General features: G+C 41.4%; 1 protein-coding gene across 1 annotated transcript; it reads left to right on the top strand.

The window, feature by feature from the left end:
- Positions 1-618: 618 nt before the first annotated feature.
- LOC142490605 (vomeronasal type-2 receptor 26-like) lies at positions 619-18,197 on the top strand. Its single transcript, XM_075593021.1, has 3 exons — positions 619-627; positions 743-881; positions 17,131-18,197. Exons 1-3 carry the CDS (start codon positions 619-621, stop codon positions 18,027-18,029), a joined length of 1,047 nt encoding a protein of 348 aa, XP_075449136.1. The 3' UTR covers positions 18,030-18,197.
- The last annotated feature ends 7,507 nt before the right edge of the window (positions 18,198-25,704 follow it).

Genomic DNA, 25,704 nt, shown 5'->3' with positions numbered 1-25,704 from the left:
CCCTTAGCCCTGGTGGGAGACACACAGACCGTCCCCTACAATTACAGTATTACAGCCATCATTGAGTAGCAGAGCTGACATTCTACACTTTAACTTAAACCCCTATAACTCTCTTCACCTTATACCTGGTGAGAGATGTATGGAACCCCCATTGGGTTCTGGGGTTTGGGCATATGCCGAGAACCTTTAATGTAATTCAGTTCCCTGCCTGGTTTTACTGTCCTGGTTTGTGCTGAAGCAGGGGGATTTGTCGGTGAGCGGAAATCTGCTTTCTAGAGAGGATTTTATCCTGTGGTCTGTTTTGCTCATGTCCTCCGGAATCTGAGGGGATTCCTGAGTACATGTTTCGGGGTAACCCGCAACTCTTGCCCCCTTCTACCCAATCACACCCTGACAAAATTTTACTATAAAATCCCCCCTGAAACTCATGCCCTGCACATCTCCGCTGGTTAGCACTCCTGGAACAGTAAAAATACACCATATCTTCATTATACATGCAGTTACATGCCATGATTGGGTCAAAGAGCTGGCACTCACAATTCCCCAATATGGCTTAAGGGCACCCAGCCGGGCCAAATACCTTTATTAATGGCCTGGTTACCCCTTCCCCGTCACAACATGCATACAGTACGTTCATTTTATTAAATCCTCCAATATAAAAAGTAAATACAAGTAGACATCACCGCATTAAATATATGTAAGAATTCCTGTATATAAAACTGTTATTTTGTTCCTCTCTTAGGAAAGTTTCGGCCAGACTCCTCGGTCAGCGTGCAGTGAGAGCTGTTCTCCTGGATACAGGAAAGCTTCTCAGCAGGGACAGCCCGCCTGCTGCTATGTCTGTGTGCGATGTTCAGAAGGAGAGATCTCTAACACAACAGGTCAGTGCAAGTGACAGCCTCATACATTGAGAAATATATTACATACAGTATGAGAAGGATTCTTTTCATGCTGCGTCTTTCATTCAATGTTCTAGTATTTGTATTTTTTCTGGAGAAACACAGATTTTATGTAGGCTGTGATTCCTTTCTTTAATTACACTACAATTACAACTCTGTACACTATGATTTCCTCTATTAAAAACTATAATGCTGGTCCACTTAAAGGCATCACAACCTACATCAAATATACTGTATACTATTACATTTTGGGATCATGGAAAACTGCAACAATAATACATTATTCAGAAACGATATCCTGTGTACATTTATAGCTAGTGATTTTACTACAACAGCGACAGTAATTGTACAAAAATGTGTGAGCACTGTACAGTATCTTACTAGAAGATGACACTTTTTTAATTGACATTATAATATATTTTGAATATAAGCTTTTGAGAGCAATGCAGAACTAATCTACATAGTATTAGTAGGAAATGTAAGAAAAATAAACCATACAAAAATGTTCAAGGGCTTTGCTGATAAAGACCCGAACAATGGGTCATGGCAGCCAGTGGGGGTCTGTTCTTTAGACTGACTTCTCCCATGGAGAGATGTCCCACTGCCAGGGGATGCCGCGGTCAGTTCCGCGTCAGTTCAGTGTCAGCGGGAAGATTAGGTCGGGCTACATCTGTAGGTGAGACAGGTGAGAGGTACTAAAAAAAACCTGGATCCTGAGTCACAAACCTCCATTAACTCAATGCAAATAACGGGATGTTATAGTAATCATTAAAGGACATTATATTCTCTGATGTTAATGCATAACCAAAAAGCTAATTATATGCAAAAATAACAACCATTTATATCTCATTAGCATAGGCTTAATGTCATGTGAATTTAGCATGGCCTCACGTCATCTTTAAAGAAACATGACTCTTTTTAAGTACCGTTTATCTCTTACCTAAAGGTGACAATGCGCCCATGCAATATACTGTAGGTTTGCTGGAGAGGAGATAAATATAACATATTTAGCAAAGAAGAGTCTTGCTCTCTCCATCTCTCTCCCCTAAATAGTCAGGTTATATCCCTGTGCCGTTCTATAACAAAGCTCCTTGGATAGAGTACAGTAGGTGTTGTTAAAGGGATCAGGCTATATTGACACTCACGAGTGCTGGAACTGCTCACTTGAGCGCAAGACAGCATCTCTGTTTCTATTGCACTCACCCTGTCAGCAGCTTGGTGGACACAGTTCATTTCATGTGCTTTCTACCGGATGGCAATTGAATTTGAACACAAGACTGTGCTTCTATAAGCACACTGATTTCTCACATTTCAGACTCCATTTTTAGCTGCTGCAACACTTCCACCTGGTTACATACTGTATGGATGAAGCAATTTTTAACAATACCAATGAGATATTATGTGAAGATACAGCAGATCTTAAGATGCATTTTGCTCGGTTGGAGAAATGTTTGTTACACCGTCAGAGAATATGGTGGGACATTATTACTATGGAGAACTACAACAGAGTCAAACGCATACCAAGGGGCTTGCGCCTCACCAAGACACCTTCCTTTGGGTTTGATAAAGGGGACTTTGAGTGACAATGGTGCCTCATTCTTGATGAATGTTCATTTAAATTAATGGACCCTATCATTCATCATACAGTAAATCACAAGAAAACAAATGTGTAGCTAAACAAGTGACAGAATTACAAAAGAAATTACAGGTCTTTGCTCATATGAAAAACTTTAAGGAATTAGATTCCAAAGTAGCGAGCAAGCTCAACAAGCAAGAGAAGATCATAATGATCACTAAACAGATTAAATTTGAGCGATATAAAGCCGATTATGAATCTCAACAGATTTACATCTGGCAAAAATTGACATTCAAGAACAGAGGAAAACCTAGCAAACCTAAGAAATCTAATAAAGATTCCGGGGGTAATAAGTCTATTCTCAAAACAACTAAAGATAGTGATCAAACACCGCATGCAGTTTCTTTCTCTTTTTCCGAGAGTGAATTTTATACATCATCTGGGGAAGAAAACATCATACCTAGTGTGATGACTCACTCCAGTAGAACGGACAGTCACAAGTCCTCAAAAAATGAGGAAAGACAAGAAGAGGCAAGAGAAAGAACCCACAGCGGGATGGCATCAAAGAGATTGAAAACGTAGACATTGGGAGTAGTAATGTGATTAACATTTCCAAACACGAATTCACAAAGGCGGAGTTGTCCGTCTTACATCTTGGACTATCATTTGCACCCAATAGGCATTTTAACCTCTTTTTTACCATGGTTGACGTTTATAGATTTACAGTGGCGACACCCTTTATTCTAACTCGGCTAGCTCCGCGAATTTCAGATTATCCCGGTTATGTGCGGTTTTGTGTCGTTTTCGCCCGGAGGGAATTGCGTTATTTTCGCGCCCGTGATTTAAGCATTTTATTCTCGCTGTCTGCAATACTGCAATGCCGTGTAAAAACTCATGGGGGCATTTGCGAGCTGTTGTCTTTGAAGTCTAATACCTTCAGCTCATTCTGACTTAGCCGCGCTGGTTTGAAACGGCTTTCTCCGCCATTACGGTCAATGATAGGACCCTCCTCGCCGGCGTGACCCTTTCTCGTTGCCATTACTGGTCGGACCCTGTTGGGGTCAAGTGAGAGGGTTCCTAACATCTATGGGCAAAATGAATTTTATTTCTAGGTGCCCTAGAACAGAAGTTCCCACACCAATTGGCCGTGAACTTGACCGAGGCCCTAGTTCCCACGCCAATTGCGCGATTACCCTGACTCCGTTCTGTTGCCACGAGAGGGTCGCTATTTGCCATGCAATCCTGCCTGAACTAGGACTACATGGTGACCGAATCTGAGCCCTCTAGGTTGAACAGAACCGGAGTTATGGTTCCAGATTTCTGCTCATTCTGACATAGCTGTTTCAAAGCAGCGCGGCTTTCTCCGCCATTACGGTCAATGATAGGACCCTCCTCACCGGCGTGACCCTTTCTCGTTGCCATTACTGGTCGGACCCTTTTGGGGTCAAGTGAGGGGTTTCCTAACATCTATAGGCAAAATGAATTTTGTTTCTAGGTGCCCTAGAACAGAAGTTCCCACGCCAATTGCCCTAGTTCCCACGCCAATTGCGCGATCATTGCTCTTTTTTGACAATGTTGACGATCTTGTGGCTTTGCGGTCCGGCAGTAAAAAAACAGTGCAGGAAGCCTCGACATTTGTTACACTGTCAAAGGAGCAAATGGAAACAATGGAAGACAAATCAACATGTCCTTTTATTGGTGGAGTCAGTACAAAAACATTTATTTACAAATACTGTACAATGTTGAAACATTTTAAGTGCACAGCAATTCAAAACATCAACAGGTGTAGGGTTTACTGCTACAGTACATGTGTGAAAACATTTGTCAGTCAGTATGGTTTACAGTCACATGTTTTAAATACAATACAGTACATTCTTTAATATCTTTAAAATATAAATATATAAATATATAAATATAATTTAAAATAATCCGTTCTGTGGGTCTGAGCGGGTTGAAATTGCACCAGTACAGTCCTAGAGGGCAGCAAACAGGGCAGGTTTTCAGGGCAACCTTGAAAACCGTGCCTGTTTGCGGCCCTCAGGGACTGGAGTCGTGCATGTCCTGTGTAAAAAAACACATAACAACGCTTTGCTCATTTTCTGCAGTTACTGTAGTCATTGTGTTTTTAATCCGTCCCTAGCCAAGTGTCAATCGGCTGACTGCGCCTGCGTGTACTCTAATCCTTTTAGAGAAATCCTTTTAGAGATGGGAGCTTGCTGCTTACAGCGCATGAGTCACCCTACCCTACCAATCCCCTCTCTCCACAGAGTCGTTAATCTTCTGAATATTGCCATTGTGTTCTTAATCCGTCCATAGCCAAGCTACAAAGCCCTCAGTGCGCCTGCGTGTAATCACACCATCCCCCCCCCCAACCCTTAGAGGCTTTGTTTACGGTAACGCTTTGGAAAATCCCCTCTCGAATTTGAAATGTAAATCTGATGTGCACAGCATTGTGAGAATTGAGAGTAAAAAAAACATTAACTGATTCATGTTGTTTTGTCATTCATTCTTATACTGTCGGGGGGGGGTGTGGTTGTTGTCAATGATTACGATAACCAGGAATGTGAATAAATATTTATTATATTTCATCAGGGAAAAAAAAATACAAAGATAAAAATAATCATGAATAATACATACTGCAGCCTTTATTAAATTCTTCTGGCAGATTGAAATCGGAGAATCATTTACAAAACATTTGTAAAACATGGAGATACATGAAAAATGGACATTTATATGAATATTAATTAAATATATATATATATATATATATATAAAATCTACTGTTTGTTTTTGGTGCCTGAGGCACAGGGAGTTAAAGTGACTTGCTTTTTATGTACTGTATTTGGGGGTTGTATTTGGGGGTTTATTCATCAAATTATTATGATGAACTGCCTTTTGAAATTACAGTACTGTTAACTATTTTAGCCACACACCTCCAGAGTCATTCATTTTCTGCAGTTACTGTAGTCATTGTGTTTTTAATCCGTCCCTAGCCAAGCGTCAATCGGCTGACTGCGCCTGCGTGTACTCTAATCCTTTTAGAGATGGGAGCTTGCTGCTTACAGCGCATGAGTCACCCTACCCTACCAACCCCCTCTCTCGACAGAGTCGTTAATCTTCTGAATATTGCCATTGTGTTCTTAATCCGTCCATAGCCGAGCTTCAAAGCCTCAGTGCGCCTGCATGTAATCACACCATGCCCCCCCCCCCAACCCTTAGAGGCTTTGTTTACGGTAACGCTTTGGAAAATCCCCTCTCGAATTTGAAATGTAAATCTGATGTGCCCAGCATTGTGAGAATTGAGAGTAAAAAAACCATTAACTGATTCATGTTGTTTTGTCATTCATTCTTATACTGTCGGGGGGGGGGTGGTTGTTGTCAATGATTATGATTAGCAGGAAAGTGAATAAATATGTATTTTATTTTGTCAGGACCCAAAACATACAAATATAAAAATAATCATGAATAATACATAATGCAGTCTTTATTAAGTTCTTTTGCCAGATGGAAATTGGATAACCATTTAGAAAACATTTGTAAAACATGGGGAAACATGAATAATGCACATTTATAAGAATATTATTTAATAATATATACTGTAATGTACTGTATAATATATATACTGTATACTGTATATACTGTATAGTAATATTATTTTTTCCGTCTTTATCTTTTCCTCATTCTGTCTACAGAACAGTAGTTCATTGAGAGAGGAGAGGTTTTGTGTACATCATTACTGCTGTTTATAAACTGTACATTTTACTGTACAAACAGATTAGACTGGACACAAACCGCTGGTATAGAGATCAGTTCACGTACAGCATCAGCGTATCGTATCGTGGGTGAAGCAACGTAAATTTTTTAATGTTTTTTAATGTTACGTTGCTTCACCCAAAGCTGTCCTAGTCTCCTATCATGTAATACTGTCAAATAGGCACGATACGCTGATGCTGTACGAGCACTGATCTCTATACCAGCGGCGCGGTCTTGCAGACGGCTGCTACCACATGACCAAGGTCACGCGTCTATACAGTTGGCATACCGCCAGTTTAAGTGACTATCAGACCGGCGAATTACATTAGTACTGTCCGCCCTAGCCCTACTATTCAGGTGTAGTGCGGACTCTACATAAGTACTGGTTTTGGAACCAGCGGCGACTACAATCATGTGATCAATATCGCACGCATCAGCAGAAGATATATCGCCTTAACATACAACCACTCTACTAATCTACCATACTTGCTTGATTAGTCTAAGTATTATATGTACTAATAAAGACACTGCCTTAATGATGTAACAACTATATGTGTATTAATACATGGGCACTTTGGATACATTGGGCCACTATTTGACATCAGCTGCTCACATGGTCATAAATCAGTTAGTACATCTAGCAACTATATCACCATGATAAACACTTGGAATTAGCAGTAGACATAGGGACAATCCTGAATGCACTGGATAAAGCTACATTCAAATGTATATTTAGTCATAACTGATATTAGACAAAAAGCCCTCATATATATGGTATGGGATGCAGTGGTACTCTGAGTTGTTCTTTTGGTTTTGAACATTATGGTCCATACATCTGTATCATCATACTGGCCTTACGTTATTCACTATGCAACGCGTATACATATGCCATTAAGAATAAATTAATTATATCTGGGCGTATATATGTCTACACTTATTCCATCATTAGATATGACCATACCTTATCACAACAGCAATAGCAGCGTATTTAACACTATCTCAGTTCCCACCCCATGCTAGATACCACATATATCCACTCTGAACTTTCATGTTATAGCAGAGGGATATAGCAGGTATATTTATATACAAACTTAGTCATTGATGTATCGCCTCTTATCAACATAAGGTGTCTATAAAGGTATATTAATACCTCACCCAGGAATTTCCTAAGAGGCAATACAACTAGCAAGAGGGGAATATAAGAAGAGTCACAGACACTCTTTCTGCCGTATTTGACTTTATTTGATTGGACTTGATTTCATGTTACACTGGAGAAACTAAGAGCTTCTGGGTTTTTAAACATTTTATTAGGATTAAAAGAAAAATATTTATGTTGTATGTCTAGCGCACCATAGGACCAGGATTTAATTCAACTCAGGCCTGCGGTGCGCCTTAGTGGGGATCTTTTGTCGTGTGTTCTTCACACACATATCCCTTTCTGTCTATGGTCTTATCCCTGGCAGCACGCGACCTACGCCACTCACTGGTATAAGAGTTTTGAGCGAGGTCACTCATTCAATTTCATTACTCTGACTATCTGGAAAGAAAAAATCTGTGCCATACTTCCCTGTATCATACTGTACTTACAATACTACAGCACAGTACTACTTTCCTGATGCTTGCCCATTACGCGTGATGACAATGGGCAACACAGTGGCAATATGGTCTATATATTTATTGCAGCGTTCCACGGTGAGTACATCGTTCCAAAAACTCATTATGCCTTTCAACAACTCGTCCTTTTTGGAGCGTTTCGCCACTTTCCGGATATGGTCCTTCAGCTGATGCCAGACAATTTCGATCGGATTGAAGTCTGGCGATCTGTCATTGGAAAAAAGGACAATTGGTTTAAGAGCTAAAAACAGTGGGGAACAAAAATGGGACACGGTTTACTGCACTTACACCGCTGGTGTCTTCACCCAGTTGATGCCGCGCTCAAGGATATGCGCCGTTGACGCGGTGTGCTTCGGATCGTTGTCTTGGTAGAAGCGGTGACCATTGGGGAACTCGCGTGTGATGTATTGCACTATCTTGGGCACAATGTTGTCTTGGAAGAAAGCTTTATTCATGATTCCTATAGCAAGAAAAGAAAAGTGCTCAAAAAACTGCACAATAGTACAGTACAGTGCATACAGTAAGGCAACACTAGTAAAGTACAGTGCATTAGGCGACATTATATTTGATAAATTTTACCTTCAAAGATGACAATGCAACCCGGTCCACGCCTAGAGATGGCACCCCACACATGCAGCTTCACAGGGTGTTTTGGCCGCGGCTTCAAAGATATGCGGCCTTTTTTGTGGAATGCAAAGCTTGCAAATCTCTCCAGCGACACAGTAGACTCATCAGTGAAGATGCAATCCTGGAAAGTCTCCCCACTGTCGATCCATGCCTGGGCCTTGACCACTCTTTTGATTTTGTTTGCGTCCCTTATCATGGGGTATGCTCTGTAATGACAAGGAATAAAAAAATTTAGCGGCACAGTGCAGTACAGTACAGTTTGCTAAACAACACTTTTAGCTCCTGTACTGTCCACTACTAACCTCACACGTCCATATTTCCATCCAATGCTGCGTCTCATCTTCTTTATGCTGCTCTCGGATACAGTCAGATTGTGCTTTTCCTGCAGAGTGTTTTTAACCCTTAATGCACTCCTCTCATCATTCTCCTCACTTATTTTGTCCACCAGAAGAGTTGTCTCCCTACAATGTAAAGAAAATATATTGTTTTATTAATATACAGCAATATAAAATGTATATAAATATAATGTTGTACGATGAATATAAATATACAAAAAATGTATACTGTTGTAATATAAATATAAATATACAAAATATGTATACTGTTGTAATATAAATATAAATATACAAAATATATATACTGTTGTAATATAAATATAAATATACAAAATATATATACTGTTGTAATATAAATATAAATATACATCCTATATATACCGTTGTACGATAAATATAAATATACAAAAAATGTATACTGTTGTACTATAAATATACAAAATATATATACTGTTGTAATATAAATATAAATATACAAAATATATATACTGTTGTAATATAAATATAAATATACATCCTATTTATACCGTTGTACGATAAATCTAAAAATACAAAAAATGTATACTGTTGTACTATAAATATAAATATACAAAATATATATAACTGTACTGTTATAATATAAATCAACAGAAATAAAAACAGTATTAGATACAGAACTGTACTGTGGATGTACTGTACTGTATGAACAGTACAGTACAGTACGTACAGTTTTCTATATATTTTTTTGTTAAGTTTTATAAATATACTTACGCGTTAGTTACCCTTGGTGCCCTTTTGCGGTCTCTGTTTTTTCCGTATGCATGATAGCACACGGTGGTTGCTGGCACAATGATGATAGAAGTATCTAACCAGCGTTGGATAGCAGCAATTCATTGTCCGCTCGTGTACATCTCCTTAATTCGCATGCTGAGATCCTTCGAAATCTTTTTAACAGGCATTGCTGCGAGTAGAAAGAAATACAAACACAAGAATGTATATTCGATGTTTAGTCGATGTGTATTCTATGTGCAGTTAATACACAAAATGGATGGTGTATTTATACGGTAATGACTCACATTAGAGTACGCCCACTTTCAACACCTGTACCTGGTCGCCATGCATAAAATGTTACACACTTTGCATACTGTAGCCCACCACTCAATGATCTTTGTCTGAACTTGCCCTTGTCCAGATACTGCATTGTGCCACCTGCTTCCATGGAGCAACCCCGACTCTATGGACACAGGAACCCTCTCGCCTCTGCCGTGCCTGTCAAGCTGAAAAAGCGAAAGGCGGTTGCCGTTTCCACGCCAAAGCGACAGGCTAAGGCCAATAAAGAAAACCTTCTGCTGACCCCAAAGGCTAAGGGTTTTCTTAGACGTAAGCCTCATTATGTGAAGAAGATATACGGTTATGTACTCTCGACGCAAAATGAATGGGAGCCAACCCATCGAACCCGCAGACCACTTCCTCACATATGCTTCGACGACTCTGCTGTAGCTGTCCCGGAAATCTTCAGCCCGTCTTCTCCACCCCCATCTTCTCCAGTTCCATCCGACGATGCCGCCGCCTCTGAAATCCACTGGTCACTGTCTCCTTTGCTCTTGGACGACTCTGCTTCTCGCCCAGAAATCCAAAGGTCACTTTCTCCATCCCTCTTCGACGACGCTGCCGCTTCTCCTCTACCGGATATCCACAGGTAACCTCCTCCACTCTTCCTTGATGTCGATGCCGCTTCTGTCCATGGAACCCCCATCTCATCCTCCGTTGCACCCATCCCCCCAGATGTCCAGACGCCATGCACAAGAAGCAGCTCATTAGACCGGATGCTGAATGGGATAAGTGTGGATCTCCCCGGGAATTCTATTGTGCTGGCAAAGATAGATCTGCTTCTGGAGACCATGTTAAATGTGGAGCAACGGATGCTACAAATGGATCAACAGATGGATCGATGGATGGAGAAGATAGAGGCTGACATAGCGGGCATACATTATTTGTTCGGTGCTAATGCCCCTGTTTCCCCAATGCTGGAGCAGGGGGGTGACATGGATGTGATGAATGGGACCTTCGACCCCCTTCCATCACCAAGCGCACCCCTCCACCAGAAGATGTAGTGTACATGTATGCCATTGAGGAGGACATGATAACCCCGTCAAGACCACGCCAGGAGACAACACGGCGACCACAACCGGAGGAAAGCTTCCTCCCAGACAACCTACCATCGCCCGTCGCCTCAAGCACACCCGCTCCCAAAAGACCTACACCCGCTCGCATCGATACGGTGCCTGACATCACCCTGTGCGATCTGCCACCGAAGCTCAGGGAGACGTATAGGGTGAAGAGTGCTGGTGCACCCCACAAGTATGCCTTGTTCATTTTTAAGCACCATGTTCCCTACTCGTTGTACTGCGAGTGGGCCTTCAAAGTGAACTACAATGGGAATCGCGTCAAAAAGGCGCTTCCTGTCAATTTAAGGAAAAATTTTGTGGATGAAATGCGGCACTTTTATCCAATTACAGATCCTGTAATTAAAGGCGTTCGGGACTGCATTAATGGCGTTTTGCGCCATGCATGGAATCGGCCATGGATGGACAATGTGGAGGACTTTATGTGAGACCATACTGTTGTGGTGAACTGTATTGTACTGTACATGTTTTGCCCTACTGTACCTGCTGTACTTAAACAAAGGAAATGTTGTTGTGTGTTTTTTTACACAGGACATGCACGACTCCAGTCCCTGGGGGCCGAAAACAGGCACGGTTTTCAAGGTTGCCCTGAAAACCTGCCCTGTTTTCTGCCCTCTAGGACTGTACTGTCGATTTTTTGAATTGCTGTGCACTTAAAATGTTTCAACATTGTACAGTATTTGTAAATAAATGTTTTTGTACTGACTCCACCAATAAAAGGACATGTTGATATGTCTTACATTGTTTCCATTTGCTCCTTTGACAGTGTAGCAAATGTCGAGGCTTACTGCACTATTTTTTTACTGCCAGACCGCAAAGCCGCAAGATCGGCAACATTGTCAAAAAAGAGCAATGATCGCGCAATTGGAGTGGGAACTAGGTCAATTGGCGTGGGAACTTCTGTTCTAGGGCACCTAGAAATAAAATTTAACATTGTATTTGTAAATAAATGTTTTTGAACTGACAGCACCAATAAAAGAACATGTTGATTTGTCTTACTGTACTGTACTGTGCATTGTTTTCATTTGCTCCTTTGATAGTACTGTATAACAAAAGACAGTGTTTCTAGAATGTCGAGGCTTGCTGCACTGTTTTTTTACTGCCTGATCGCGCAATTGGCGTGGGAACTAGGGCAATTGGCGTGGGAACTAGGGCAATTGGCGTGGGAACTTCTGTTCTAGGGCACCTAGAGATAAAATTCTTTTTGCCCCTACATGTTAGGAACGCCCTCACTTCACCACAACAGGGTCCGACCAGTAATGGTGGCGAGAAAGGGTCACGCCGGCGAGGAGGGTCCTATCATTGACTGTAATGGCGGAGAAAGCCAGGCTGCTTTGAAACGGCTAAGTCAGAATGAGCAGAAACCTGGAACCCATAACTCCGGTTCTGTTCAACCTAGAGGGCTCAGATTCGGTCACCATGTAGTCCTAGTTCATGCAGGATTGCATGGCAAATAGCGACCCTCTCATGACAACAGAACGGAGTCAGGGTAATCGCGCATTTGGCTTGGGAACTAGGGCCTCGGTCAAGTTCACAGCCAAATGGCGTGGGAACTTCTGTTCTAGCGCACCTAGAAATAACATTCATTTTGCCCATAGATGTTAGGAACCTGGCACTGTATACTGTAGATGTAATGTAAATTATTCTGTACATGTAGAATAAATGCATAGTTTTATTTTTTCGGGTCTTTTACACAGTATAATGTACGGCCGGAACCAGGGGAAAAAACTGTAGACGTGGGGTTTTAAATCCGATTCAGCAATGTGCAGGCATTGTCACACAACGCGATATTATCCATCGAAATCCCCCCATTAGCCTTTTCTTTTCTGAGGAAAAACAAAAAGAAAAGTTTTAATGTACAGTAATGGTCAGCCCCCTATAGAAGTACCCAGCCAGCCCCACCAATAATTTTCTCCTGTTCGCATGCGCCTAGCACTCCACCAATTGTTCAGTATCTGCAGTACAGTACTGTAGAAGCCGCTCAGCCAATGATATTGCTTACAGGAGAATCGCTTGACTTTGGAATCGCACCGATATTTATACAGTATTGTCAAAATAAAAAAAAACACAGAAAATAATACGGCAACAATATTCACCATAGTATTTCCCATTCAGCTGGTGCCGGTCCACTGCCAGTCCAGCTTTCTTGATCATCCACGTCGATAGTTTGCTGCGGGACTAGTCCACCTGTAGTCAGCTGGTGAGGCTGGAAATCGCTTAGGTACATGCAAGCTTCATCAAAACAGCACGCAAAATACGGCTCAGCCTCAGGCTCAGCCTCAGGGTTGTCACTCATGGCGGGACCATCATTGGAAGCCGGTGCTGGTGCATTGCTTGGCAGCGACTGTCGCTTCTTAGTTGGTTTTAACACGACCCTTTGCCTTTTGCCGCCTTCATGATCATAGATACCGGAAAAATCCGGTGATACACACCAATACCCTCCAACAAATTGTGGCTCAATAAGATGAAAACAGGGATTGCTACATAACCTTTTCCTTACTGCACGCTTCCACGTATGAGGAGTTGGCGAAAATTTGTAAAAGTCATAGTTTTCGATAAAATACTGATAAATTTGAACAACTGTTGCCATCTTATCTTCTGTTGCCTTAATCGCGACCCATATCAAATACGCGTAACTTCTGTCGGGTTTTTGGAAAGCGGGCTGCACTTGAACATTCATGGCGGGCGGGTCTCTGGAGAATACTGTAACCGAAACTGGTCTTTGTCTTTCTTTAATATGAAAAGCCTAAACTGATACATTTTTGCAAACTCTTCCTTCAGTCTCAAGGCCAAGTTACAGTACAATGGCACACTGTGGTACAGTATCTTTTTTAAACGAAACACCTGCAAGCCGACACATTACTGAAGCGCATGCGCATTACAATTCATGAATATCTGCCATCTTGCGGACACGCGAAGCATTGCAGCCTATTAAATCTAAACCATTATCAATAAACCCATCAACCGCGCGTCAGCCGGGCATGACCTGTGGCTGGGAACGCAAAATGAACGCGGCATGCGCCAGGTGAAGAGTGTCGCATTCCAGGAACAAGCCAGGTAAAAAACGGTGATTTGTTAGAATAAAAGCTGCCGCAGCAGTATACGCAAACTAACTCAAACGTTTTTTTTCCACCAAGGTTGAGAATAGGGGTCCTTCTAATTTTGGGGATGCTTTACTACCAGTATTTGATGTTATCTCTAATACTTCTATTCCCTTAGGGTTTCAAGACCTTTGTTACCGTCAGGATTTGACAGATCTCTACAATGAAAACAACACTGTGACTGATGACCCCATGGAATTCCTGGGGAGCATCAACTCAGGTTTCAAGAGGAAATCAATTTTTTATCCCACTTATATGAAAGGGCAGTTCATAGACACCTTTCAAAAAGCGGTAGAAAGAGATCTGTCACTCCTAGCCAGGGACATAGGAGATAGTCTAGTTTTCATTGATCTCATAAAGACAATTTGACTCTTGACCAGAGGGCAACAATTAAGTCACTATCAGATAATGATCTTATCTTAATCAAAAAAGTCGACAAAGGGGGCGCAACGGTGGTCTTAGATAGAGACTATTATGTCCTGGAGGCACGAAGGCAACTTGGAGACCCAGAGGCCTATGTCACCCTAGACGCTGATCCCACTTCCTGTTTCCGCAAGGAATTTGCAGGGTTGATGGAGGAAGGTGAGATTCTACAAGTTCTCACACCCTCTGAGTGAGATTTCCTCATCACTCCAGATCCTATCACTCCCATTTTTCATCCCCATCCTAAAATTCACAAAACACTCTTTGCACCCCCAGGTAGACCCATTATTTCCAGCATTGGTTCCCTGGGTGAACACCTCTCACAATATATTGATCACTTCCTTCAACCTTTAGTACACAATTTACCTTCACTTATCATTGACACCAAACATGTTTTATCACTGCTTGCACATTTTAGTTGGCACACATCCTACATCTGGGTCACCCTGGATGTAGCTTCCTTCTATGACAACATCAATCATGATCACGGCCTCACTGCAGTTGAGTTTTTTCTCGATGCTCATTCTTCACTTTCTCCAGCACACATTGCATTTTTACTTGATAGCATCCGTTTTTCACTCACACATAATTATTTTCTTTTCGATCAACAGTTTTATCTCCAAACACGTGTTTGGAGATACAAAGCCATTCAGGCACAATATAGCATTTTACAAGCGATATATTGATGACCTGCTTATGGTCTGGAGTGGTGGGGAGAATGAGCTTTTCAAATTCTTTGACTATCTGGCAGATAATAAACTTAACCTCAGATTTACGCATAATTACCATATGCATGGCATACAGTTTCTTGATCTAAACCTTTATGTGGATAATGAGAAAAAAGTACAATCTGACATATTTAGGAAAGATAATGCCAGAAACAAATTGTTACATGCAAAGAGTTGCCATTCCCCCCCTCTGTTCAAGGGTATCCCATAGGGCCAGCTCCTGTGTTTACGCAGGAATTGTTCCTCTCTGGAGGACTTTGTTCAGAAGACAGATGAAATGAGGGGAAGATTTTTGTCTAGGGGCAACGCTAATGAGGATCTAGACAAGGCCTTTGAAGCAGCCCTTAACACTGACAGGGATTCCTTGATCAGTATGGATAGGAGGTATTCAAGGCAAACTAAGTCCACTGAAAGTACCGATGCGCCTTACTTTATTACAGGATATAGTTTCAGGTCGAGGACCCCCTACTTCAGGAGATACAGGCCCCATTATGGGGTGCCGGTATCCCCTGCAGAATTTCAATGTCCCGGTCATGTGACGCGAATGCTTGAAAGTGCAGGGGATACCGGCACCCCATTACGGGGCCTGTATCTCCTTAAGTAGGGGGTCCTCGGACCTGAAACCAATGCGGTTCAGCTCCGGAGACCCCCTGCAAATCTACACTATGAAAAACATGTATATTAAAAAAAGATTTAACAAACATCAAACCACGACCCACCCCATCCCCTCCCCCTCCGCCCTAACACATTCAGTACAATAATGTGCAAAATAACTATTATCCAGATATGGATAATAGATTATTTTCCCATTATTAAACACTGCATTAGCATACCTAAATAAAGTAAATAAAAACAGTAGCCAGCTAATCCAATGAATACAAGCAGTAACAACATCAACAATGAATTAATTAAACCATTAACCAATGAAACCAATTAATTCCTAAACCAACTCAAAATGAATAGTAACACTAACCAATCAAACCAATGAATTACTACAAAATTAATGAATGTAAACATTAAAAGACAAAGAAATCAATTCAAACAATATCTGAAATAACCATAAAATGCATTAGCTAACATAATACAACATTAATTACAAACGAACACCAATCGCAAACATTTTATTACCATTAAGCAGGAAAAAACAAACAATCACATCCACATAAGAAATTGAAATTTAAAAAAAACAACAGCAATACCAAGCCACAAATGCCCCCCAAATATTGTCATAATAATGTATTATTCCCTTGGAGATTCACGCGAGGTCAGCCGGGGACATCCGCCTGCCTGTTGTATGGGTGTTGCGCACTCAAAAATGTAAACAAAGAAATTTTTCAAAGTCCAGCTTTTTTATCACCTGCCTTGAGCTGGCGATCTTTTTTGAACGCAACTTTCGCATACGATAACTTTGCGTAGCTTAGTGAATCCCAGAGAAGGGCAGAATTCAACGCAAAAAGGTTATCGTACGAGCAAAGTTGGACTCTGAAAAATTTCCAGGAAAAAGTCAGTTTAAGAGCGCAAAGTGCCTGTTTGCGTGGGTTAGTGCATCGTGTTCGGCGGAACATCACGTTCTAAGAGCACTTTGCGCTCTTAAAACAGCTTAACGAAGCTTAGTGCATAGCCCCCTATGTATGTAAACTAATGCACTGAGCCATTTAGATGCAATATCAGAAGGAAATCAATGACAGAAGCTGCAGTGAAGCTAGTTACTCAAGAGACATTGGAAGCCGTAGAGGAACATGAACCAAATTTGCTGTCTGTAGTAGCGTTCTTTAGAACAATATTATGGGGGATTATGTGGGTGAAATTACAGGTAAAGGTGACCTTAGTGTATTGTGTATATTATTTTACTACAAAGCATTGTGTACACAGTTTACTGTATAAAAATGTTAATGTTGATTTTCTGCAGATGCTGAAAATTGTGTGAAGTGCCCTGAAGATCAGTGGTCCAATGAGAAGAGAGACATGTGTATCCCAAGAACTATAGAGTTTCTTTCACATGAGGATCCCCTAGGAGGTTCTTTAACTTCTCTTTCCATTATATTCTGCATAATCACTTCTTCAGTGCTGGGAATCTTCATAAAAAATCATAAGACACCTCTAATTAAAGCCAATAACCGAAACCTCAGCTACATCCTCCTCCTCTCCCTCATGTTGTCCTTCCTCTGTTCCTTGTTATTCATCGGACGTCCTGTGAAGGTGACCTGCCTGCTCAGACAAGCTGCCTTTGGGATTATTTTTACAGTGTCAGTCTCTTCTGTTCTGGCAAAATCCGTCACTGTTGTCATCGCCTTCAATGCCACAAAGCCTGGAAGCAAAATAAAGAAATGGGTGGGGAGCAGAGTAACCATCTGCCTGGTCCTTCTCTGCTCAATGGGGGAGGTTGTGATATGCATGGTGTGGCTGGTTCACTCTCCCCCATTCCCAGACTATGACACACAATCTGACACTGGGAAGATGATATTACAATGCAACGAAGGGTCTGACACTGCATTCTACATTGCGATTGGTTACATGGGATTCTTGTCCGTGTTAAGTTTCATTGTTGCTTTCCTAGTTAGGAAGTTACCTGCCAGTTTCAATGAGGCCCAGCTGATCACTTTCAGCATGCTGGTGTTCTGCAGTGTTTGGGTCTCCTTCCTCCCAGCGTACCTGAGCACCAAGGGCAGAAACACGGTGGCTGTGGAGATATTCGCTATCCTGGCTTCCAGTGCAGGACTTCTGGGCTGTATATTCATTCCCAAGTGTTACATTATCCTGCTCAGGCCTGAGCTGAACACCAGGGAACATGTCATTGGGAAACACTGACATATTTCTTACTCTCAAAATATGCTGTGAGGCTGTTTGTCTGTGTCAGTGCCGCCCTTTCTAAATGAATGGAGCACTAACACAGAGAAGCAGCTTCACAGCATATCAGATAAGGCACTTTGTGTCCATAATAATATTACATTATGTGCACCCTTTCCTTTCCAGTAATGCAGCTGGGCAAATATGGGATATAATATACTGTAATAAAGATTTATTATTAACCAATGTGCATGTGATTAACTTACAGTATGTCTATGGGGAGGGCAGTAATGCTGAATAACACTGGTTGCAGCAAAGAAGAAGGGTTGGGAAAGAAATATGTTGGTGAAAAGAGGTGTAGTGAGATGATCAGGATGGAGTGCAAGAAGAAGTGGCAGCATAAGTAGCACTCAGCAACAGCACATAGTTCTGCAATGCAAGTAACACTTGTATACAACTGCATAAAGATTACAAGGACAACACTCCCAACTGTTTAAGTTATCAAACTCATCAAACTAATACTCACAATAGTCTAGAAGTTACTTTCTCCTGTTCCTTTCTGCACTTCCTACTCTTAGATGAGTCTGATCGTGTGACGTGTTTCAGTTAAGTTTCTATGAGCTTGTAGGAACATGCTATGTGGAATAGCAATAAGTTTCTTACATCTAACATTGTTACAGATGCAGCGGACGTTATTTTAAGGAATATCTGGGTACACCCGTGTTGCGTCGCGAGATGGTCAGTTGCAGACTAATGGCCCGCCGGAGTAACACAGCAGGGGATCTCGGGCATATCTCGGAATTCCATTTCGAAATTCCTTAAAATAACGGCCGTTGCATCTGTATGTGGAAGAGATTCATGTAAACACAGATGGACCATGATTTATGTATAATTTGCCCTGAATAGTGTGCACCTCATGTGCAGCCTCACCTTGCTCCTCACCGCAGTGAGCCGCATGGACCTTGTTTGTGTTCAGACAGAATTATCATTTGTGTTTCTGCAGTTCAGTATATGTCCAGCAGGTGGCACACTGAATAGCTTTACCTATGATACGCTGAGTGGTACAACGCAGTCTGTGCAGGTGTCTTAGGAGAAGATAAATGTGCAGATGTGTCTATGTTTAATGACCTTGGACAGTGCTGTACATATCTACTGTTTCAGTTTCACACTTAATTAAAAAAAACACTATGCATTTATGGAATCTGTGTCATAACTTTTTTTGTTACTGTGCATGGCATGGGACATGGCTCTTCCTCCATGCTACACAATACCAGCTTGCAGTTATGCCTATATCATATATTGAGCAATTCAAGTCAGGACAGATAAGAGAGCAAATATAGATGAGATCTATGAGTATAGTGTAGTCAGGGCAAATAAGAGATCAACTCTAGATGGGATCTATGAGTATATCGTTGATAAGTACAAATTCTACAGAGAATAACCAAACCAAGAATGGTTGAGGAATTCTATTAGACACCACTTAAGCATGAATGATTGCTTTATTATAATACCTCTGCATCCTGGCAACAGGGGCGGTTGCTCGGCACTGCACGCATTGTGGATGGGTATTTTTATCATGACAGCTTTCGAAGGAGAAAGAGAATAGTCTGGACCAAGAAATTGAATGATAGACCTTCCCAAACCGGTTCCCCCAATCTTCCTCCAGCCGAGTACCTGCTCCAATGTGAGTGCCTGCCCAAATACCATTTCCAATACAGACCAATCAACTCTGAAACTAAGATAAACCTATATCCCAACTACTTGCATCTACTAAAGTACCTGCCCCAACCTTAGTTCCTGTCTCTGCCTAGGTACCTGCCCCAATACCATTACCAGTATGGACCAATCAAAATAAATAAGGCACCAGGCGCTAATGGTGTACATCCAAGAGTTCTTAAAGAGTTATGTTCAGTAATAGCCAAACAATTACATTTAATATTCAAGGACTCCATTTGCACAGGCTCAGTACCACAAGATTGGCGTAAAACAGACATGATGCCTGGATTTAAAAAAGGGTGAATGGAATGAGGGAGCGGGATCACATATGTAAACAAAGAGAAAAAAGTAAATAGTACAGCACAGTAGTGAAAATTATGTAAAGTGTAGATAAAAAGTCTGTAGATGTTATTCTCACATACGTGTGAGTCAAACAAGTGTGTCACATTCAATGGTGTATAGAAACTGAGACTCCGCGTAGTGAACCCTCTGGGTGCAGGAGATGGATGTGGGTGTACTAGGACAGAAGGCGGAGAAACACCATAGCATAGACAGTATACAGTTTAAGGTACTTTAATAAAGAAGCACTTCACAAGTGCGCACTTACAAATTCACAAGTTAAAATCAGCATGTAAGAGTTATCAGATGGAGCGAAGATGTCCTCACCGCTCCGTGATTGGTGGAACCCGGAAGCGCCTTGCAGGCGGTATATCCAAATGCGGCCTCAGGAAACACCACTTCAGACTCGGCGTCGGTCCACCTCAATGTCGCTCCGTTGTTGCCTCGATTCTATGCGTTTCGCTATCTTCAATAGCTTTCTCAGGAATTGCTTTTTTCTCTTTGTTTACATATGTGATCCCGCTCCCTCATCCTTTTCGCCCACTGATCACCAAGGAACAAGAAGACTTTTCCTTATTTGAAGGTTGAATGGGATCACTTTGTATTTTTTACTATCTAATTTATATTATTGGTCACCGGTTTACTTTTATAATAATTTTTACAGTGTATTTTTATAGTATGTTTTAATTGCACACTTTGTTCTATCACTGGTTAACTGAGGATGAAGTTCATAAGCGACTTGATAAAATTAAAGTAAATAAGGCACCTGGCCCCGATGGCATGCATCCAAGAGTTCTCAAGGAGTTAAGCTCAGAAATAGCAAAACCATTATATTTAATATTCAAGGACTCCATTTCCACAGGCTCAATACCACAAGATTGGCGTAAAGCAGATGTGGTGTCTATATTTAAAAAGGGAGCTAGATCGCAACTGGGAAATTACAGACCTGTAAGCCTGACTTCAATAGTAGGGAAACTACTTGAAGGTTTAATACAGGATAATATTCAGGAATACTTAATGGAAAACAAAATTATTAGTAATAGTCAGCATGGATTTATGAAGGATAGATCTTGTCAAACGAACCTTATTTGTTTCTTTGAAGAGGTAAGTAGGAATTTAGACAGGGTAATGCAGTTGATGTGGTCTACTTAGATTTTGCAAAGGCTTTTGATACGGTTTCGCACAAGAGGTTGGTGTACAAAATAAAGAAATTTGGACTCAGTAATAATATATGCACCTGAATTGAAAACTGGTTAAAGGACAGACAACAGAGGGTTGTCATAAATGGAGCTTTTTCAGGTTGGGCTAAAGTCATGAGTGGAGAACCTCAGGGATCGGTACTGGGAGCCCTGCTTTTTAACTTGTTTATTAATGACCTTAAGGTTGGGATCGAGAGCAAAGTCTCCATCTTTGCTGATGATACTAAATTGTGTAAGGTAATAAAATCAGAGCAGGATGTAATTTCTCTTCAGAAGGACTTGGAGAGACTGGAAATGTGGGCAGGTAAATGGCAGATGAGGCTTAATACAGATAAATGTAAGGTTATGCATTTGGGATGCAAGAATAAAAAGGCGACTTACAAATGAAATGGAGATATATTGGGAGAATCCTTGAAGGAGAAGGATTTAGGAGTGCTTGTAGACAGCAGGCTTAGCAATAGTGCCCAATGTCATGCAGTAGCTGCAAAGGCAAACAAGATCTTATCTTGCATCAAATGGGCAATGGATGGAAGGGAAGTAAACATAATTATGCCCCTTTACAAAGCATTAGTAAGACCACACCTTGAATATGGAGTACAATTTTGGGCACCAATCCAAAGAAAATACATTATGGAACTACAGAGAGTGCAGAGAAGAGCCACCAAAATAATAAAGGGGATGGACAATCTAACTTATGAGGAGAGGCTAGCTAAATTAGATTTATTTACATTAGAAAAGAGGCGTCTAAGAGGGGATGTGATAACTATATACAAATATATTCAGGGACAATACAAGGAGCTTTCAAAATAACTTTTCATCCCACGGGCAGTACAAAGGACTCTGGGCCATCCCTTAAGGTTGGAGGAAAGGAAATTTCACCAGCAACAAAGGAAAGGGTTCTTTACAGTAAGGGCAGTTAAAATGTGGAATTCATTACCCATGGAGACTGTGATGGCAGATACAATAGATTTGTTCAAAAAAAGGTTGGACATCTTTTTTGATGAGAAAGGTATACAGGGATATACCAAATAAGTATACATGGGAAGGATGTTGATCCAGGGATTAATCCGATTGCCAATTCTTGGAGTCAGGAAGGAATTAATTTTTCCCCTCAATGGGGTTTTTTGTTTGCCTTCCTCTGGATCAATAAGTAAGTATAGATATAGGATAAAGTATCTGTTGTCTAAATTTAGCATAGGTTGAACTTGATGGACCTACGTCTTTTTTCAACCTCATCTACTATGTAACTATGTATCTATGTACTGTAGTGGAGAAAACCTCGCTCTTAAGACCCCTTGTTGGAAAGAGCGTGCTGCCTAGGGATGTGTTGAAGTAGCTTGAAAAGTGTATCAAAGGAAATACACCAAAGAATCCCTTTTGCAGGCGCACCGCAGACCTTTATAGTATATACGGTCAGGGGTGAATGTAGTAGGTGAAGTTAACTTTATTTCATACTAATATGTCAAACGTTTAGTTAAAACAGTATATAGTGTGGATCTATATACTCAAATAAAAAATAGACAACTAACGTCTATTCGGTCTCTACCATGCGTCTCCTTTAGCTCCTATGTACTACTCTATAGGATATAAGTATTGATGTCTCCTTTACTTTTTCAGTTTTTCTTCTTTTGCTTCTAATCCCTGTGCCCTTGGATGAGGTTCTCGTATCCTTGGTATATACAGATGGATAGATGAAGATCCTGTTGTGTATATTTAATCCATTTTCTGATTTAGATAGTTCCACCTGATCCCTCGTTTGGGAGGGTTATATTATTTTCATATACGACCAATGCTCCACTGTAGGAGTCCGTTCCCTGTATCCCTGTTTAGTGTATATAGCTGTATATTTAGCTTGGACAAGGTGCCGTGGTTGGCTGTTGGTGAAAGATTTGCAGGGGGTTGTTTGTAAAAACACCTCCTGAGTTGAACAGGTTATGGGGATATTGGTCTATGTTTAACACGTACGTTCATAGAAGACTGTGTGTTATCACACTTTTTCCGGATCTGGGTGGTGGTTGCTGAAATAGCAAGTACACTGTACACTTGATACGGTAAGCTTGCTGATAATGTTAAATTCAACACAGTGTCGCTCAGTGGTACTTACTGTCACTCATTTCTAAGTCATGCTGCATTTGTGTTACTGACACAACAGCAGAGGAATTAGGGCATAGAGATGCCTCATGTATAGTACACCCCTCGTATACCAAGAGCTGCGCATGCGTCGTAAGCAGTACAGTTTGTGGCCATAAGATTTTTGTATGAACTCAGACCGCGCATGCGTCAGAACGAGGTTATGCTAATACAGTTCGGTGTACTCTTCGTGTAGTGTAAGGTGAGTAAACAGACAGGCGCTCTGATAATGAAGATCTGAAACACCTTAGATTGAATTATAGTTGCATAATTTGCAAATTTCCAGTGCACACTTTAAAAAGAAATATGTCCCATACCAGTATTGTCTTGTGGGTAGCCGCGTACACGCTTGCTGATAATGTTAAGTTCAAACAGTATCGTTAAGTGTCACTATAGTATACCCTTCGTGTAATACGAACCGCGCATGCGTCATGAGTAGGGCAGTTTGTAGTCATCAGATTATTGTATGAGCTCAGACAGCGCATGCGTCAGAACGGGCTTATACTGATACTGTTTGTGTACTCTGCGTGTAGTGTAAGGTAAGTAAATAGACAGGCGCTGTGTTATACTACGATCTCAAACACCTATGAGTGAATTCTAGTTGTCTGATGTGACGTTTCCCTGTGCACAAATAAAAATATGTCCCACACTGGTATTGTTTTGATGGGAGCTGCGCACGCGATGCGTGGTAAGCTGATGTGTAGTTTAATCACGTAGCAGTACAAGTGTTTTTGCTAAAACGGAGTTTTACACTGTATTGTGCAAGGTTTCCATGGGTGTCTGTGGGCCCTCGGGTGGTCCTCGCTTGGCTCTGTGGGCCTCCAAGTTGTCCACGTGGGTGTCTGTGGGCCCAAGGGGTCCATGGGTGGTGAAAGGCAGGAATCCGGCGCCACTTTGCATGACAGACTGTAGAAACTCCCGGATGATCTTCAAAAAAACTTTATTGCACTGTACACATAGGGCTACACCACGATCTCCCCCTCTACGCGTTTCACCCTCTCAGATAGGGCTTCGTCTCGGAGTGAGGAGACGTGGTGTTAGCCTGGAATTTAAACATTAAAAAGCCCGCGAAAACGGGTGAAAAAATTAACCCCTTCATGTGAAAATTGCCTAAAAAAGGCACCAACATCTCCCATAGGCATATAAATGCACAGTACATAGGGATATCATAGGAGCCAACTAAATACATTAATAATTTCATTATTTCAATATTGGCTCATCTTCTTACTGGACAGTAACATGAAAGTATCCTAAAGGTATCTTAAAAATTGCTGACAACATCTCACAGTAATACTTTCCCCCTGAAATGATAATTAATTATTAAGTATATATTCAAATCCTGCAAAGATATACTCTAAACATATATAACCCCCATTAATGAAGGCTAAATTAGTAGTTAATATTAACCACTGCAATTGGTACACTCTTTCAGGGGAAACAGCATGAGAAGGTGAGGGAAGGGAAAGGGGAAGGAGGGGGTGGCAAGGGATGGGGGACGTGAGTGAATTCTGGATAGGGGAAGGGGAAAGGGAAGTGGAGCAGAGTGGTGGGGACTGGGGTGGACAGGGGGAAGGGGGAGGGGAGGGTGGGGGGTAGGGGGGAGGGGGAGTGGGGGGAAGGGGACGGGAGGGGGGGGTACCTAGAGGAGGGAGGGGGGGAGGAAAGGGGAGGTTAAGAAGGGGGAAGTTGACAGAAAATGGAGGTGGAAAAGGAAAGAAAAACAGATCCGGAATTAAGTTAAAAATCATCTGTAACCCAAAACAGTAAGTGCTCATTATTGAAATCTAAATTATAAGAGGACAAAGCAGATTCTCGTGCTCTGAAAAGAGCATATCATGACATCTTATAAAAAACTTATAAAAAGCATCGCAGATCCCATTCGACATTCAGTCCATTGGATTGTAGGGTGCTCAATGCAAAAATCCAATGAGCCTCTCGCTGATGCAAGATTGGATGTAGCTTCTTTATACAATATCATTAAGCACGACCACGGGCTCACAGCTATTGAATTTTTTCTTCACAATCATTCTGCTCTTTCTCCTGCACATATTGCCTTTTTATTGGACAGCATTAGATTTTCACTCACACACAACTATTTTCTTTTTGACAAACAGTTTTATCTCCAAACACGTGGGACTGCTATGGGGACTTCGTTTGCCCCCTCCTACGCCAACCTCTTCATGGGTTGGTGGGAGATGTCCCACGTGTTTGGAGATACCAATGCTTTTAGACATCATATAGCGTTTTATAAGCGCTATATTGATGATCTTATCATGATCTGAAGTGGTGGAGAGGAGGAGCTTAAGAAGTTT

The sequence above is a fragment of the Ascaphus truei genome, chromosome 3 (genome assembly GCF_040206685.1).
Source record: "Ascaphus truei isolate aAscTru1 chromosome 3, aAscTru1.hap1, whole genome shotgun sequence".
NCBI classification, from domain to species: domain Eukaryota; kingdom Metazoa; phylum Chordata; class Amphibia; order Anura; family Ascaphidae; genus Ascaphus; species Ascaphus truei.
This window is presented reverse-complemented; position numbering and strand designations above follow the sequence as displayed.

What these genes read in the sequence shown, in the direction of transcription:
- LOC142490605 (XM_075593021.1), top strand. An exon ending in AGAGATCTCTAACACAACAG is followed by an intron (nt 882 to 17,130) that starts GTCAGTGCAAGT and finishes GATTTTCTGCAG; the next exon opens with ATGCTGAAAATTGTGTGAAG.